The following is an 18,842-nucleotide window of genomic DNA, read 5'->3' as shown; positions in this document are numbered from 1 at the left end:
GAGAAGCAGCTGTTTTGTAAGTGCAATGGTTACTTCTTTAATAGCATAGTTCTAGCCCAGAAATGGCTGCAGCAGTGGCTGACAAAGCAGTTACACATGCACAGCTTATAATATACCAAAGCGCTTATAGATTTGTAAAAAGGTGCTAAACCACAAAATAAATAAATAAATAAATAGACATGCAGTGTTCATAATTCTGCAAGGGGGTAAACCCTCTCTCTGGACTATGCATACTGCAACACTGCATTACACATTTCATAGGAAAGTGGCCCAACCCTGACAGGATCTATCACATTAGCTGGGCATGTACAAGCTGTTTGAACCTCATGGAAGTGCCTGAAGCAGAAAGCTAAGATTATCACAAACATATAATACCTTCAATGTGTAATTGCAGTGGAGTTCCTTACTCGGCATCCAGCTGCAAGGGCTGCCTGCACACTTTGAGGAACTAGGTGGCAAACAGCAAGCAAGCATAACCATCTGCTTTCTGTACTTCCCTGATGTGGTTTTATTGTCTTGTTTTGTTAGACCTGCTACTTGGACTTAGAGACTTGCTCTCTGAGTCTGCCCCACTGATTTTACACCAAAAATGAACCAATCATGGTTGTGGCTCTTCATTGCCTTCATGAGAAAAACTAAAATTGTTCCAGTCTCAGATGATAGTGCAGCAGTCAGGTCCCAAAAATCTTTATCATGGTAAATTTGAAACAGTAGAAGAATGCCAGTGAAACCATTTCACCTTCCTAGCAGAACAACTGCCAACACAGTCTGTTTCTCTGAGAGTCTATTAAACGATAGCATTAGTTCAAATTTAACTAGAGGAAATGTAGCACAGGACATGTTCTCTAGTCTTCCTGTCTTTGCAAGCTTCCTCTCTTCACAGAGTCCAAAACCACTAGGAGCCAGAAATGCTGCACCAATTACGTCTGGACACAAATTCACCCAATAATTGTGGCACAAGGCAGGATAGACATGGTGCAGCTAACCGCCTCAAGAAGAGCAGTCACCTGCACTTTCAGGTATGGGGAGAGAAAGTTAACTGTTTACAGTTTAAATATAAATGTAAGCGAAACCTACTTGTTTATTTACAAAAGCATCAGGCTACTTGTGAGTTCTCCCAGTTACTTTTCCACTGCACAGTAATACCCGAAGCAGTCTTATCCCCAAAGGTTTGTCAAGCACAGATTATTTGGTCTTCCACATGCACCATGGGTCTGACTGTGCCTTGTACACACTGGTGTAATGTATGAGGCAGCATCACCCAGTCACAGGCTCAGTCCAGTTTCAGTGCCACGTGAATTACTAGCTACATACAGCAGTAGGTATGAAGGCACTTCTTGAAAAGGTTTTTTTAAAAATTTCATTTGCATGAACTGTTTGGAATATAGGGACTGGGCATTTGAATCCTTGACCCGAGCTGAGGATTTTATTAAGTAGTTGCACATGGAAGTTCACAGTACAGATTTTACAGCAACCGCTAAGGCTGCAACATTTGCCTGGCCAGCAGGAAGTCTTGCCTTGATGAGGAAGTAGAGGCTTTGCACACCCAGGTCCACTAGTTACCAATTACTTAGAAAGGCCTGGAACTCCATCGTTGGATCTGGGGCAACAACCTGGACACACAGGCTCTCAAAATTATTTTTGGGGTTTTTTTCTCTCAACATTTGCTCAGTAGCAGACAAAACTGTGTAATCAGACACTGCCCCATTCTCACCCTACGTATACCTGCAGATCTAGATGCTTAAGATCAATAGCTGGTAGACGGTAAGGAGGAAGGAGAAGCTCGGTGAGGTGAGTGCTGGGTAAGAATCGACTCATGCCTCACTGCGGACTTTCTGTTTACAGTCTTGTTTCCTCTGTGCAAAACCTATTTCCTTAAAGACAAACTATAGAAAAAAAGAGCACAAGGAGGAGCAGAAAGTCCTTATGTAGGTACTACATAAAATAAGAATTTTCATAAATAATTAAGAACATCCATTGGTCAAGATATGTATTAAGATCATCTATATTTGTGACTGGGATGCCTGCTATCAGAACCAGAGAACACTTACCATTCTGTGCCTTATAACTTGACATAGTGCATGCCTTCTTCTCTAAAACTCCTTGCCCTGATTGTTCTATTACAAAAAACATGGCTAATTTAAAAAAAAAAAAGGTCAGTTTCTCATAGTACAACAGATATTGCACTAGAAGGCAAATCCTGCAAGCCTCTAGGGACCAGCCAAGGCAGGAGGAAGAGGAGCCTGGACTATCTCAGTTGCAGCACACAACTCTAGCACTGGATCAAGATTGTTTATCAGAATAGCTGCTATGAGGTAGGTGGGACAACTGTTAGTTGTCATTACACAGCCCATAAGCTCTTATCTTAGAGATGGGACAGATAAATGCTTCTAGATTGAAAATGCATTAACAAAGGCCTTTTTCTGCTGCAGAAGGATCTCCATAGCAAGACTCCAAATGCAGACAGAGATATACTGACAGGTCTCCATGCTAGCAGAGCTCTTGGCAGGATCAGAATCTCCCAGCAGAAGCAAAGGGAAAGGGAAAAACCTGCCTCCCTCTCCAGAGCTATTTGTTGCTTTTCTGACTAATGTCAGAGCCAAGATTTAACTGCCTTTTTTTAACTATTGGTGCAAACAAGGAGAAGAGCACCGAGACAGTCACTGCTGGACAAACTCCTTCCCTTAGATCTCATGATAGATGTATTTTGAGACTCTAATCACAGGGCTAGGTGGTATAAGTATACAGGACTGCAGATCTGTAGATTTTGTTTCAGGCAACAGTGCACAGGGTGGGGAAGATCGCACCCCTAGAATGCTCCAAGCAGGACAGAAGATCTGGTACACCATAGCAACAAGGTAGCTAAAAATGGTAATGAAAACAAGGGCAGAACTGAGATGCACTATATTAAGATTACTCACCAGGTGTACATTAGCCATCAGTTATTGCAACAGAAGAACTAAGGCATGCAAATCTTTTTGCCACCTCATAGGCCCCTATGCTGTGCTTTTCTTTGTTTTGCAGAAAGCATTGGGTGAAGATTTAAGGCTCAATCATATTAAAAAACAAAAAAGAGAAACTGCTAAATTGGTTAATTTTGTTTTTATCCTGCATACTTCACACTATATGGGGGTGTATGTATATATATATATATATGTAGAGGGAGAGAAGACAAAATCTCTGGGACTAGCATAAGTCATAAATTCATCCAACCGGAATGTAGATAACTATGTGAGTTCAACCTTATTCAGCATTTAGGGCATTTGAGCTGTTGTTCTACCACCAAATCATCTGCTTAGAGCAAAAAAAGGGTGACAAGGTAGTGTTTAATATTGTCATTTGTACTAAGGCAGTTCCTCGTTATATTTATGTTTTAATGACTGCTTACTCTGATTCCACTGCTTGGAATAGGAGTTCTCCAAAGGAAGTTTTGTCTCTGTTAAAACATGGGTTGGCTAACTCCCATCCCAACAGCAAAATTAATATCAACAGAGGAGTATAAAAATATAGCAGTTAGAAAAAATACTTTCCAACCAACACACAGGGAGAAAAGGAAGATGACACACTATAGTCCTTTTCCAACCAATATTATAAAATTAGTCATGGAAACAGAACTGAAGATCCTGGGAGATCTTTAGACACAAGCTGAAACAGCAGGGTAGAAACGTAAGCAAGCACCCTACTTTTAAATTTAACAGCAACTGACAGTGCTCCTGTAATTAGCATTTTCTCAACAGCAAACATTGTGAATAAAGAATGTACCGTATCTTAAATCCCCATGCAGTACACTCAACTTTTAAATGATCTGGCAAAGCAAATTTGGGCAAAATGAGAATTTGTGTGTATGACTCCCCTCCAGTTAATAACTGGACTAGATATAAATTGCATATAATACCCAGGTGCCTTTTAAAATTATAATAGAATAAATACTATCATTGGTAGATTCCTTTATCAATCTAGGTGTACAATAACTTAATATATTTAATATGTTGATAAACAATTTTTAGTAGATGCTTTGGCAGTCAAATTCTTATATATTCTCTTACTTCTGCTGAAGTATTTAGATATGTTTTTGGAAAAAAAAATCTGCATACTACTTACAAGAATTATATGCTGTACAAAACAGCATTCCAAATCATCACTGCAAACTGTAAAAGATGTAGTTAATGAAAAAGTATAAAAAGGAATGCATATTTGCTAGAAGATACCCAACATTTACAGGAAGAAAGAAGATACATCTGCACCACGATTTTCGCTTTTCTTGTCAATGAAGCCAGAGAAAGATTGTCAGTTATTTGAAAAGCACTTCACTTATTCCAGTTCATGCAAGAATTGTGTTTCCTACATACCACACGAGCATTATAAAGTTCTGGAACAGATTTGTTCCCTTGGGCAATGCTTGTTCATGATAATAAAAAAGGTAAAAAACGTCTTCAATCATTCATTTAGTCTGACTGAAAAGATACTAGCTGGTATGTTATGATAAATGGGATATGTGTTTCCTCATTCCAAAAAAAACCAAAACAACAAAATAAAAACAAACCCACCAAAAAACCCAAACAAACACGAAAAAAAACCCCAAACCCCAAACCAGAGGAAAACTTAGAATGACCTTTTGACTGCTCACACTGAGAACTCTCTGGTTGGGCAACAGAGTGGAGCAATAAGAGTCCATAAGTACAGACAGACACAAACCCAACAGGAGACCATCTTAATCCAGAAGATGGACCAGGTTCCACTGAAGAATTTTTCAATCTGAGCACTTTCATAACTGTTAAAGAGAAATAAAAAAGCAGTAAACACACTATTCATATATCAGACTGCAGAATCCACTACTTTTTGAAGTGGGTCAGAGACGTTAACTAGGTTAACTCATACAGGAAGCAAGGGAGAGCGCCCTTTATAGAACAAGATCTGGCTCAAGAATGCCCGGGAAAGACTTGTGATGTCTCTTCAAGCTTCTAACATAAACAGAGAAGACACCCTAATAGCAGAACCTCCTGTTCACATATCTTCTCTCAACGCAGAGACATTAATTACTCAACTTTAAAGAAATACACTTACTGGAACCAATGAGTTACTGTCATCATCACGTAGAGCGAAGCCAGGAAGAAAACAAAGTGAAAGTAGGCATAACTGTACACTGTGCCTTTCTTCTCATCATAAACCACAGTCTGGCCTCCTCTTTTTTCAATGTGATCTTCAGCATCAGCTGTAAGAGACAGGAAACAAGAAAGTTTTTGCAAATGTAATGAGTACTGAAAACAGCAGCTGTTCACAAAGAACACCACAAATCATCTACAGTGTGATTTAGGAAAGTGTAACTGATACAGAGCCTACACTTGAACATTTCCTTGCCCTCAAGTTATGGGCCTAAACCCTCAGTGAAAAACCAGACCAACACTGAAATCCTGCCTTGTAGCAGCTTCCTGGCCTACTGAGTACTTTTTGAGCATTGGGAGCATTTAAATTGCTCTACCTGTATGATATTTTTCTGGCAAGTCCATGCTGATAACCTTGATTGTACCAGGTCTGCAAAAAGGACACTCCCTTCTTATCTCACTACCAAACTGCAGTCCCCCCAGAGCTGCTGAGCCAAAAATCTAGCAAGCAGTCACACCCACAGGCATGCAAAGAACAGAGATTACTCTTTGTATGTTGCAGTTTAAAGAATTAATAACTAGCCTAGTGTTTTTAAAATGGTGTTGTGACATCTCTAGCTTCCCTCTGTAGCCTAACTTTGAGCAATTCATCTGCTTCTGTTTGATATGCTACAGAATATGAGCAGCTCTCCATCCACAGCTGCGTCCTTACTTTCTTAGCTTTGGCCTAAAAGCCACAAATAAGGTACATTTTGCAGTGAAAACATAATTACCATCTCCATCAGGTACACAGCAAAAGCAGCATCGAGCTACCTGTGGAACAGACAACAGGAAGAAGGTAAGAATCTGTGCTACAGCAAAGCAGAACAGTTGGGGAAGGAAGGTCTGTTGTGTCTACGCTGCAGACATTAATTTAGAGAAGTCTGGTTTGTATTTCCAACCAGCAAAAAACTCAAATTAGGATTTGCCCAGTAGTTCACAACAACAGTTTCTAAGCTTCAGAAAAACCTACTCAGTAAATTTAAAGAAATGAGACATTCTTTAAGAATTACTCTATCTTTTCTACATAACTTTGGGTCCAATAAAGGAGCAAATAATTACGACAAAATGGTAGAAAAGCTATGGTAAAGTACATTCGTATTTAGGGGCTTACCTCTTCAGATCTGCATACAAGTTCCTTTTAGGAAATTTCTTTACTAAGATGAAAGTATAAGGAACTTTTAAAACTCTGATGCTGTCAGAGACTGAAACGATTAACGATTTATGCATTCTAGGGTCACCAGGGGACTTCTGCAGGCTGGGAAGAGGTGGTTGTTGGCCCATCAAAGCCCATCCCTCCGCCAATCCTGAAAGGCGGGAAAAACCCTTTTATGTGCCCCTCACAGGAACTCTGCGCAGGCCCAGGAGACGTTGGAGGCTTGTGGCATGGCCCGTGACACTGTCCATGAATATAATAACTCATAACTTCTTGGAGAGTGTGGGCTTCCCTCCCCCACCCCCAGCGGATCAAGGCCACCACTTCAACTGACAGACATGGAAGCTGCAACTACCAAGTTTCATTGCTGGACCTCGTGGGCAGTGACTATACACATTTTTGCACTCTCATATTTTCTTTCCCTGACTCTCCCTTACCCTTATCCTGTCTTTCCCTTTTTCTCCCTTATGCATTTCCCCTAAAGGCTATCTTTATACCATATTACTATAGATGATATAGATAATAACACCCAAAATAGCAACATACCTGTTTACCTTTGAAACAAAATTGTTCTAAAATAAACCCTACATATATATGTTTTCAAACACCGATTATTCAGTGCCATTTCATTCTAATCCACCCCGAGGGACTTATTAATATAAGAACCTAGGTTACTCCACTCCCCCCCTTTCTGAGGCGGGTCACAACAGATGCATGGGTTAGAAATCACAACTGCAGAAATACTTATAAATATATAAGTATTTTCTGCACCAGGCCACAGTACAAGCCAGCATTATCTGTAGTGCATCACCAGTGTTATTTATTCTGATAAAATCCTTCTCCGGGATTTATTTTGCTTGTGGTCTGATTAAGACAATGAACTCTATTAGGAAAATTCAATTCCCTAACTATTATACCAGTCAGTCTTTATAGTAAGGAAGTCTATTAACTTTGTTTACTTACATTAGTTCACATTATACAGTGCAATGTAGTGAGGTACTGGAATTTTACTGGACACTTTGGTATTGTTCATGCTTAAGTAAAACAAACCAAAGAACAGTCCAGCCTCAGAAATAAGGACTTTGCTTCTTGGAAGCTCACAGCTGTCTCTGAAGGATAAAAGATACCCCTGAACAGCAAAGATAAGGCCACAATTCTAGTCTCCCTAAAACATCTTTGAAACCATACCAGTATCATAGATAAGTAACTATCTCAAGACTGACTTCAAGGATGTCTGGATCAACAGATAAGAGGCAAGAATGCTGCAGAAATACAGTTGCTTTGCAGAGTTTTACTATAATTAGATAATTATATTAGATGGTGTGTGTGCTAGTGATTAGTCAAATCACGCTGTACCTGAATGCTTGAAGGGTATAAGAACCCTGTGTAAAACCACATTTGGGGTGCTCCAAGTTGGCTGGGACACCTCACGTGCATGAATGAATATTTACCCTTGCTATTCTAAAGTTTGTGTTCTAATTTCTCTCATTTGTCAAATGGCCAGTTGCATGCTTTCCCAGAGAACAGATGGCAGGTCTTTAAGGTAAATTGTCCAGCAGAAACATCAAGTGGCAGTTTTACCTTGCATATTCCTATTACCTGCACTCATTGGGTTCATAACTCACGAGAAGCCAAAAAGCTCATTCTTTTTCAAGAGACTGTCTGAGAGTTTAAGCAAACCCCTCATTCTGTATCTTTTTCTACTCTGTGCCAAGCCTCACCTACACTGCCAGCCTGAGCTACCCTGGGATTGCACTCACATTCTGCAGCAAGGGTTGGGTTCCCTCAAACATTTTAATCAATTGTAATTAAGTCCTGGCACAGAGTGATGAAATTAGCAACACTGGCACACACCCCCCAGCCCCTTGTACACGCTCAGCTGCCTCCAGCACAGACACTGACAGACTCTCTGTACAGCAGCAACAATTGTAGAGCTGCGTGTTCACTCTGGGCTGAGAGACAAAGGCCTTTTGCCACAGGGAAGGCAATCAGAGTGCAATTAATTACTCTTCATCCGTCATTTCTTTATATTTACATTCAGTGGCTCTTGTCCGGCTCTTTAATATGCAACAGTCTGGAACTAATCCTGTGGGCAAGTACTATGGCAGACAGATGGACCTTCCCAATGAGGGGCCACATCCCACAATGAGGCCCCCAGCCTTCCCACTGCTCCTTCCACAGGGCACAGACGCACACCCTCTGGACAAGACCTCTTACGGTGTAAGGTGGGCAAAGAAGGTGCATGGGTGTGAAGGGCATCTGTTTTCTCTCCGGTGCTCCCTGTCCCATCCCTCAGCACAGGGCAGCATGGCACAAGTCCTGTCTGGACTTGTTTGAGACAGACTGAGCCAGGTCTCGGTGGTCAGTGCCCAGCCAGTTGGTAGGCTGCCCTCCTGCAAGGGCTGGGTCTTGTACCAGCACCCTGTCCAGCTGCAGCATCCTGCCAAAGTAAGCTCCCCTGGCACTGTGTGACACCCCCACAGTGAAATGTATTTTGCTTCCCTATGCCCAGCTACTGCAAACACCAGGTGCCTCAGCAGATACTTCTGCATTTTTGAATTCTCACAAACACTTTCATTAAAGATTTGAAAAAGAGAAGTTAAAACTGCAGAATGCAGAGAGAGCTAGGGGGAGAGATTCATCTTCCAAACACACACATACATTTGAAGAGCGACACTTCCAAGCCTAAGTAAGGGGTGACTGTTACTCAGCAAAACCCCACTCATTTTCTAGTGTTTTCTGGGTGTTCTCAGGATAAGGAGGCCAAACAAACAGGCAGGTGGAATGAAAAGACCTGTACAGCTGAAACAGGAATGGGAAATGTCACCAGAGATGAAGTTATAGGCAAAAAGAAAGGAAGTACTTATGTGTGGAAATAAAAATGAGGTAAGTAGTTGGGATCATAATCAGTTGGTATGAGAACAAAGGCAATCAGGACTGAAAACGCTCAAGAATGCCTCCACTTCTTTTACTGATAGCTTTCCAGCACACTTGTCCTTTAAATGAGAGGGCATGAGCTCATGGGAAGCACAAGATTCACAGGAAGTCTGCAGGATGTTGAATAAACTTCAAGAGCAGCAAATTATTTCATTACATAAAGGCAACTCTACCAAACCAGCAAGAGCTACAGAAGGGCCAATGTGCAGAGGCATATAGCACAAACAAGCTTCTGTTTACACCTAATTACAGATTACTGGCCATAAAAACAACAAGAAAAGCAGAGGAGAAAGTCTGCACAGAAATCCTGTGGGAAGTAGTAAGAACTCACTTCAGTTTCAGCTGTTGCATATATTCCTCTCAGTGCCTCTGAACTTGATCGTGTTGTTGAGGTCAAACTAGGAGGAAAAGAAGTTAGTGTCAATCTCCTGGGCATAACTCTAACCCCAACAGGGTTACTTTTCAACATCACAGCAAACATAAATAGCCTATTCCAATGTCTAAGCTAAGCATTTGCCTGGATGCTATCACAAAGCACTAAGTACATAACAAGTTTGTTCTGCACTAGTACAAACCAGCCTGGCAGATGGCCACTGGCCAATTTATTCTGTATCATGAGTTTAAAATTAGATCACTCCTGAAAGGTGGTGAATTCACCACCAGACAGCACCAAACATCTTAGCACTCCAATTTGTAAGTCAGAAGAGATCTCCTCTGCTGTGCACAACCAATGCTTTTATACTCAGTTCACAGCCATCACTTTGGCTCAGCATTTCTGTAGAGGCTTTGCCAGCGAACTCGCAGGTCTCTGGCAGCAGTCAGTTTTCAAAAGTAAATTATAGTAACTGTTGTCAGTGTACCAGTTCCTAGAAATCACTTTCTTGCATGGCTGTAGTTGTCAAACCATGACACTGGGGGGAATCCTTTCTAGTTTCTTTTGATAGGAAACATTTCTTGCAGTCTTACCCTTTTAGGGTGTGTAATGCTTTACTGTACACGCTGAGCCTTGGTAAGCAATGCTTCAAAAACACTCCCCTTGAAGGCCTTCTTATTTCCCCAGCTGCATGGTACACTTCAGAGGCAGGCTACATGAATATTGTCTGCATTCTTGAAACACCTCCCTGAGGCACTGGAAATGCTCTTCTACCATGAACTAGATCCATGGTACATGATATCCATTTATTTTATATCAGAGTTAAACAGAAGACATATGCACATTTGATAACAGAAGAGTAAGTCTCTTGTTTTCACTTCAAAATTATGAAGGAGTTTCAGTATGTGAACTCTGAAGTGGACTGATTCAGAAGCAGAATTTGCTCAAAAACCTGCAGCAGACAGCCCCTGTCTCCAGGCAAGTTAAACAGCCAAAACACAAGATATATCACCTTTCAGTCATCAGCAACTTCCCGTCCCAGAGCATGACTTAATTTACTGATGTGAGCTGCAGTAATACAAGGTTAGCATCAAAGATACATTGGCACAAAGAGGGGTTTTTTTTAGAGCAGATCTCTGGCAAATCTTGATGGCAATACTGTGCTCATCACTTATCCAAGGAAGCCCTAAACCCTCCCAAACAGTTTGTTTGTTTTAAAAACCCCCAAGAACTGTCATAGCCTCTGCAAGGAGGCTACAAAAATTTCAGGTAGATTTTTTAGGTGGATATAACTGCATAGAGCTTTTCTTACGGAAGCGTAAAGAGAGGATCAAAGAACCCTGGGATGAAGGACAGGTGAAAATTTTTTCCCTCCATTTCTAGATGTAAATTGCTCTATTTGATTTTTAATGAGATATATTTGTTTCAAAAGTTGTATTATCTTGTAGAACGCTTTTGGCTAAAACATCTGCAATTCTGAAACTGAAGAGAATACTAACTTTCCAGTTCAGCTCTATGCTATATCTCTCTGCGATTTTGCATGAGCTCTGCTACAAGCCTTCGCTGTTTGGACCACAACATTGTATTTACAGTGAGGCAGCCGCAAACCCTCAGACTTACCAAGAATATAAAATGCAGCCAAACAAAATCGTAGTACCCAAGCCAGTAACCAGGTTTTCATCTCTATGCAGGCCTTGACTGAATTCAGGTACACAGATTGTGATATTCCGATGGTTTTCATCCAGGACTTCACAAAACAGATCAAACAGAAAGAATAGTTTGCAAAGATCATTTCACTGCATTTCAAAGTAATCTTCAGACTGGCAGTTTTTAATGAAATATTTTTATTATTTCAGATACAGGGTAGGTACATTTCAGTTGTTTCTATCTCTCTTTTAAAAAAGATCATACAGAAAAAAAATCTGTAAAGCTGATCTGGCAGACTCTGTGTTTCAGGCAAAACAAAAATGCAACTTACTAGGGTACTAAAATTTCCTATTTGACCATAGCAGACTAAAAAGGAGAAAACACATTTTATGAAGTAAGAAATTAGAAACTGGAGGTCTGCCAACACTCCACAGCCATATAAGACCAAGATAGTACAGACCTGAGACCAGAAGTTTTTTTGACAGAAAGGGTGCCTTGAGGACAACTATGAAATTCACACAGAGTGAAAAAAGGTGGTCAGTAGTAGCCCTGTTCTCAGAGGGATATACAGAAGACCAAGGGAAAAAAGGTGCACCAGTTTAGGCAATATCTTTTCTCGGCACCTAATCAAATCCTACTTCTAGATCCCTGACATGAAACCACTTCAGTCCTTGATGTTCCAAGTTGCATCTGGCATTTTGATATCTTCCTGGAATAAGGAAAGGCAGAGAGTAGCCTGCAGCATTATCCCAAAGAGATTACAGCTGCACCTTATCTCAAATCAAGAGGTTTTTGAGTCAATGCTGCTTATGGCATCTCCTTTTACTTTCCAGCAGCCACAATGCATTCCCATTGAGACAGCACAACTGTTGGTAGGGGCAGAGGGAAAAATGCAGTAAGGGCTACATCCAGGTTAAAAATAAACTCAGTCAGTTCCCTGACCCAGCGGGGGAGGATTTTGCATGGCCCTGCAGTGCTGGACAAACAGCTTTATCAGGACACAGAGAGGACAGTGTGGAGTTGAGAGCAAAAGAAGAGGATAACCAGTCTGTATGAAATACCTTGGCCAGAGATGTGCAGATTCCCCCACCTATATCCATCAGGGACACATCTGCAGCAAGGCAGGCCCACTGTTTAGCAGGCATTTTAGTGATGTCTGGCACTAAAAAGCTAAGGCACATTATAATAAGCACAGATTCAAGAGACATAACATTTTGTTTGCCCATTCTTTCTAAAGACATTTGCAACTCTTTTTGGGTGTTGCAAATACTTGCAAGCCTGTATTTTCTTCAGGCCTTGTATGCGAGGTGTCCAATTTGAAAGGTGGACAGTTTGGAAATTCCTTTCTTCACAAATGAGGGTAATGCTTTAACATTAGGTAAGTTCATGGTAAACCAGTGACAGGGCATGGGACACCACAGAAAGTGCCAGCATTCCCTACTTTCTCTAGCACATGCCACTGTAAAAGCTGACAGGCCAGTATGAGAGTCCTTATCACACAATCAAGGGAGGATGGAGCACCTCTGAGAGCAGATGACAACCATGAAAATTCTCAGTCATGGGAAGACAAGGAGGAGCATCTGATTCAAGGAGGTCTAAGAGAGTGTGCATGATGCATAGTCTTTGCATACAAATATTGCATACAAATGCAATAACCACACTTGCAATACATACAAGAAGAATCAGAGGATTCATTTAACCGCTTAAGTCTTTGTCAGAAGCATGAAACAACCCGAGGCCAATGATTTCTTTCCATACATACTTTCTTCCCCTTCTTTTTCTTTTTACACTGTGTCAAGACTTAGGAGTAATTCAAACACCTTCTAAATTCAACTTTATATTCATTCAAAGTACTGCTTTAGCTCTGTAAGTAAATCTTACACCTAAATATTGTCTGGTTTTCCTTTTTAACCCTAGAATACTTTTGTGTGTGTCTATACCTATACAAGTGTGACAGAGATATTTTTTCCCATCTCTCCCCTTTCTTCTTGGGAAGTGTCTGTGTAAACTTTTGCTTCCTGCCAGTTGACTTATTTTCCTCTAGTTATTGTTGTTTCAGCTATTCAACACTTACAGTTGAGCAATAATAAAGAAGGGTGTTTTAATACTAATTCAAGCCAGAAAAGCCTTCTTTAAGTGAAAAGAATGCTTCTAGTCCAAATATGTGAATCTGATAGTTATCTGGGTAAAGGAAAGTTTAAGTTGTGCTTGTGAAGTCTTGCTGTGGTTTCACAGTGTAAAGACCTTCAAACTCTAGGGAGTTCCATACTCCTGACTTGGAATGCCAAAAGCTAGAAGGCAAGTAGAGTTCAGGAAATCTGCTGAAGAACAGCGTCATCTCTACTGCAATGTAATTCCAAGTCCTTTATTTGAATGTTTCCTCTCAAAACAAAATACGAGTGGTACTCAAGTTTTTTCTCCATTAGGAATCCAGTGCTAAGGTAATCTAGCACACTTTAGCACAATTTTTCTAGAAGAAAAAAAGTCATTTTAGTATATCCACTCTGATGGCCTGCACCTACTAACTGGGCCTAGTAAACTTTTGGATGGAGCTGATCACCCAGCTTCTTCCAGAGGCATTCAAGAGCAATTTGTTCCAACTCTTTTCCCATCATGTGATCAAACACATTACATGTTGAGTCATATCCTATTGTATGAGAACATGCACTTGACATAGGAGGAATAGACTACATGACTTTGGGAAATTTTTTCATGGGAAACAGGTTGAAATTACTCTGATGCAACAGATGCAACTCATGCAAGGTAAGTTAAGCTCCCCTACACCAAACCATTTAAGGCACATGGAGAGTGCCAGTTGCACAGTATCTCTGCTGCACAGATATATTTGTAGTATTTGCAATTTCTTCTGTGAAGGCCAGAACAGACCAACACTTCTATATCCCAGCACTCCTATATCCCCAAATTTTTTATCTCAGGTTTGCTAAATTCTTGCTTTTAGTACATGGCATGTCTAAAAGAATTTACATAAAGTATCAGATAACTTACTAGTTTCTGGTGGCTTGCTGGATAGTGCTGAGAAAGTGAGGTACATGACGTAGCAGCTGATAACTCCTGACTGCAGCAAACCAGAGTGGGGTTGACCTTCACAAGAAAGATGAAAATAAGTTATTTTTGTAGACAGTTTAACAAAGTGAAAAAGAAATTAGTATCCTTCAAAGAACAGCATGCCAGTATCTTTTATTTTTACTTAGAGCAGAAAACAAGGGTTTGAAGCAGTTTGGACACAGTTCCACTGGCCTGCCAAGAGAAAAAAGCCAGCTCGGCTGGCTTTTTTAGAAAGGCATTAGAGATTCCCATGTAAGTAAAGAATCACCCTTCTGTTTTTGCCAAAAGCACCAGCTTTTCAAAAGCTGTTGACCAGCTGCCACAATAATTTTATTTGCCTGTAAAATCTGTGTTAGAGTCACTCTACCATTTTCAGGTCCAATGTATGCAAGATACTAACAGCACACATAAAATACACTAAAGTATGAAATATTGCTGTCAGTTCCTCCAGGCCCAAACTTTACAAACTACACAAGTAGTCAAAAGTAAACAGTAAAATAGTGCTGAAGGAGTTTGACAGCTTCAACTGCTAGCACTGCAAGACCAAGGTAAGTTTCACAACACAGTACCAGCCATCAGAGCATGAGCCTTCTTTACAGTATGACTACCTGATGGCATACCCAAAATGTCTCACATCTCTATAGTTTTAGCAGTACAGCTGATGACCAGCAACAGTATTTCATAATGTAGATAAAATGTCAAGAGCAGCACCAGTTCTGAACTATCATTAGACTTCCTCCCCAGACATGGCTCATGCCTCCAGGCACACAGCTGAAACAATACCAGACATCCAGGAGGAGAAGAGGTCAGTGGACTCACGATTCTGGACACAGGGCGATATGGCCACCAGTGACACAAAGAGGCACAGGCCCCCGTTAACTCCAATCAGGACCTTGTTGTACATGCAGCCCTCTGAGCGAGTGTAGAAGAGAGCCATGAGGACCAGGGCTGCCACAGCAATGGAGTACAAGATGAGAGTGACCAAGGCAAGCAAACCGCTCCACACTTGCTTGTGGTTTGCACCTGCAGTCCTGGGGAGAGAGAAACAAGCACCTTATCTTTGTCTTCCCTTCCCCCAAACATAAAATTCTAATAGCTGAATAGTTCATATCCTCAAACACGAAAGACAATGTTTATTTTCCTGAAGCATGTGTGCTCACTACACCAACACAGACCCTTGCCAGGTTCCTCCCATGAAACAAAGGGAAATGTTCCTTAGCATCAGTGTTTATAATCTGTAGAATCACGCTCAGCCCTTTCTGTAATTATAGCCCAGCACTGACACCTCTAACTCCTAGTCTCTGCGATCAGCCCATAAGCACATCTCAGCTCAGTACTTCAGGGACTTCCTCAGTGGCAACTTGGAATGTCCCAGGCTGAGCTAGCCAGTGGTGGTCTCCACACAAAGAAAGCAGAGCCATACTGCTTAGCATGGCCTCTCTTCTGCACTTGAGTTACCTTGGTAGTTTTAGCACCCTTTCACTCAAAACCCCTCATCTCCATTTGGGTTTATCTCAATAGTCTCCCTTAGCTAAAGCGTGGTCCATCTTGTTTTCCCCTCTTTACCTTCCAAACACTTCTTGCAAAGATCACCAGGGTTTAAGAGTGGCAACTAGAAGAGTTGTTTTGACACGATTTTTTGGTGTGTGGAAAATCTTTTTAGGTTTGTTGGTTTGTTGGTTTTTTTCCTGGTGTTTTTTTGAAACATGACTTATTTTAAAAGAATATCTAATGTAGGGAGAGCTAAAGTTAAATGCTGCTGCTGGAAATCTTTCATCCACAAAAAACCAGCTACAGTTATTAGCACTAAAAATATTTGTGGCATGAGGAGCTCTCACCTCTACCTCCCCAAAAACAAGAATCTAACAAAGCCTAAAGATTTGTTAAAACTCTTTCTTTGCAGTTGGTATCCTAACTAGGACAAGAAAGGACTGCAAAAGTTTGTAGAGGAAGAAATGCGAGACAGAAAGGCGGAGGCAGGAGTTCCTGCAGATATGTGGGAGGACAATTTAAATATATTAAATTGATGAGAGGCTAAGGGCTTGGAAGGTTATAGTAAATATACTTAAGTCAGTGCCCAAATGGGATATATGTGAGTTGGTAATGGAATTTTGTGTATTTAGATGATAGGAAAGAAGTTGAAGAGAAAATAGCAGTTCTCATGCTGAGAAAAAAAAATTGATGTGCATTAAGCTGACGCAAAAAAAGCAGGATTTATCAGCTTACATCATTGCACGCAGTTTCACTATTACATTTTGCAAATCCAGTTTTACTCTCTTGCACCACTCCACTTCTTAGCAGGTGTATTTTCATAGAAAATATAAACCAACTTTCTTTCTTCAACTGAGAAGTTTTGCATCCCAACACACTTAACTGGAAGCCAAGCAATTGAGGTAAAGAATAAATCAGCAGAGTAGAAGTGAACAACAAGGAACATTTCCACTGGGAGAGGAGAAAGTAGATGAATATTGACATGAAAGTGTCTTCCAAAAGTTACATCCATGATACTTTTATACTCTTTGTTATGAGAAAGGTATTGGTCAGGAGTGCACCAGAATTTTAAGCAAATAACTACTTGCCCAACACATACCAATTTTTATTCCATTTGTGTGCGAACTCAACCAGCAGGATGAGCTGAATGACAATGAAAAGGCACCCTCCTGTTGCTCCTACGTAGCGCCAGGCTGCAAGGCAGAGAGGCAGAAAATAGGTCAAACTGCAGCTGCCTTTCCCTTGAGATAAAATGGAATTATTTTCAATGTAGGGAAGCTGTTAATGCGGTTTGAATATCTGAAGCCCACAGACATAGGAAGAGATGAGAGATTTCAGATGAAAGGCCAGCTCAGTTGACTCAAGATAAGCTCCCTGATGAATTCAGCTTGCAACCTGCTACACTTTCAATGCAATCACATTAGGACATCTATTGAGTTTCTCTAACCTAGAGAATTTTTGTGGAGACTATGAGTTACTATATTCAGACAGAAAATACTGAAACCTTTATTTGTGACTGGCAGGAGGGAGGTGGTGTGAAGGCATTGCACAGGAATTTAAACCCCGAAATTGCAAGGTACTGAAACCCAGCAGTAAAAAGGGAAATTTCTGCCAATCCACATTACAGCACCACGGAAAAACAAAGGTGGGGTTTATGTATTTACAAATGCTTTTCCAAGCCACTCCCAAAGAACATTTTGTATTCACTGACTAATTTTAAGACAGGTTGTTTGACTGCTTAACTGTTGATCTGCATAGACTGTATTTGTGTAGCTGTTTGGGTACTTTGAACAACAGATCTCTTATGTGCAACATCAGAAGCCTCTGAGGAAATACAGATACCTATTTTAATGTTTAGCTGTATATAGAGCTTGTACTCTGTGCAGTGCATAGCCTATAAATTACTCCAGGTGTGCAGCTGATTTCAGTGAAGAAGGAAATGCATCAGCAAAATTCAGCCACATCCTTCTATTGTGTTTTCTTTTTGAAAAAAGCTTGTATCAGTGAAGTGAAGATGAGAACGGTCAGGGCATGTTTCCATTAGCAATTCACACAGAGATTATTTTTTCTTCCTGTACCATAAACTTATTATTTGAAAGCAAGCAAGCACACTATTCTTGGAACATACAATATAAAAAAATGGAAGAAGATAGCCTGTAAAAAAGTACATAAAAAATAGAGAACAAAGTGGCATGTGTGTTTGGAAGAAGTGGAGTAGGAAAAAGCAGACCACCAATAGAATAAATAATTAAGTAGCCAGACTCTCAGAATATCCCACTGCCACAGGATATTGCAGGATGTTTAATGGATCCATGACAGATAAGGTTAGCATGGCCATTGTGGAATTAACACTACAGCCCATACAAACCTAGTGCTTGCATGTTTTTTAAGAAAAAATAAGCAATAAGGAAGAATGCCCCCCAAACAAACAACACCAAACAAACAAAACCCCAAACCAAACCAAACAACAGTGAAAGTTTCTTGATAGGAGGGGAAAAAAAAAAAAGAGAAGACAATAACATACAATTCTCAACTCATCCGTAAATCTCAAATTCAGAGACTAACTAGAGAACAGTTTAGCAGGAAGCGCAGAATATGGCTTTAGAGTGAAATGTCAAGACATAGCACGGGGAATAAATCTTGTTATGCTGTATCTTCACACTAGGTTAGACTGCTGTTGAGAATCAGCACAAAAAGTTCTGTTTCTCCTTTTCTGTAAACACATCAGTTCTTGAAGACTTCTCACCATGAAATGGGTCACTTGTAAGGATGACAGGCAGCCTTGCTTGTTTATGAGTACAAAGCATTGTACTGCTACATCTTTCTAATCCAAACAGTGTCCTTAGGTACTAACAACAAGCACATATAGCCATCCCACAAATTCACAGAGGAGAGGAATAGGGACATCACTTCGGGGCATCAAACCGAGCCACGACCAAACAAATAGTAAGAGGAAGAAGCTGAATTATACCTGTCAGTGATTCACTTGCAGTGCTTTTTACCTTTAGTTTCCCAGAGTACTGTGCTCATA

General features: G+C 40.6%; 1 protein-coding gene across 1 annotated transcript in view; it reads right to left on the bottom strand.

The window, feature by feature from the left end:
- Positions 1-621: 621 nt before the first annotated feature.
- Positions 622-18,842, bottom strand: part of SERINC5 (serine incorporator 5) — a 41,281-nt gene continuing 23,060 nt past the window's right edge. The window contains exons 3-10 of the mRNA XM_017808071.1: positions 16,911-17,004; positions 15,140-15,351; positions 14,261-14,356; positions 11,228-11,354; positions 9,566-9,632; positions 5,876-5,915; positions 5,065-5,212; positions 622-4,771 (exon numbers count right to left, since the gene is read on the bottom strand). Coding sequence (XP_017663560.1) covers positions 4,624-4,771; positions 5,065-5,212; positions 5,876-5,915; positions 9,566-9,632; positions 11,228-11,354; positions 14,261-14,356; positions 15,140-15,351; positions 16,911-17,004 — 932 coding nt within the window. The 3' untranslated portion in view covers positions 622-4,623. The remainder of the gene's footprint in view (positions 4,772-5,064; positions 5,213-5,875; positions 5,916-9,565; positions 9,633-11,227; positions 11,355-14,260; positions 14,357-15,139; positions 15,352-16,910; positions 17,005-18,842) is intronic.

Source organism: Lepidothrix coronata, unplaced genomic scaffold, assembly GCF_001604755.1.
Source record: "Lepidothrix coronata isolate B3197 unplaced genomic scaffold, Lepidothrix_coronata-1.0 Scaffold22, whole genome shotgun sequence".
In the NCBI taxonomy this organism is placed as follows: domain Eukaryota; kingdom Metazoa; phylum Chordata; class Aves; order Passeriformes; family Pipridae; genus Lepidothrix; species Lepidothrix coronata.
The sequence above is the reverse complement of the archived record's forward strand: the minus strand, read 5'-3'. Positions and strand labels throughout refer to the sequence as shown.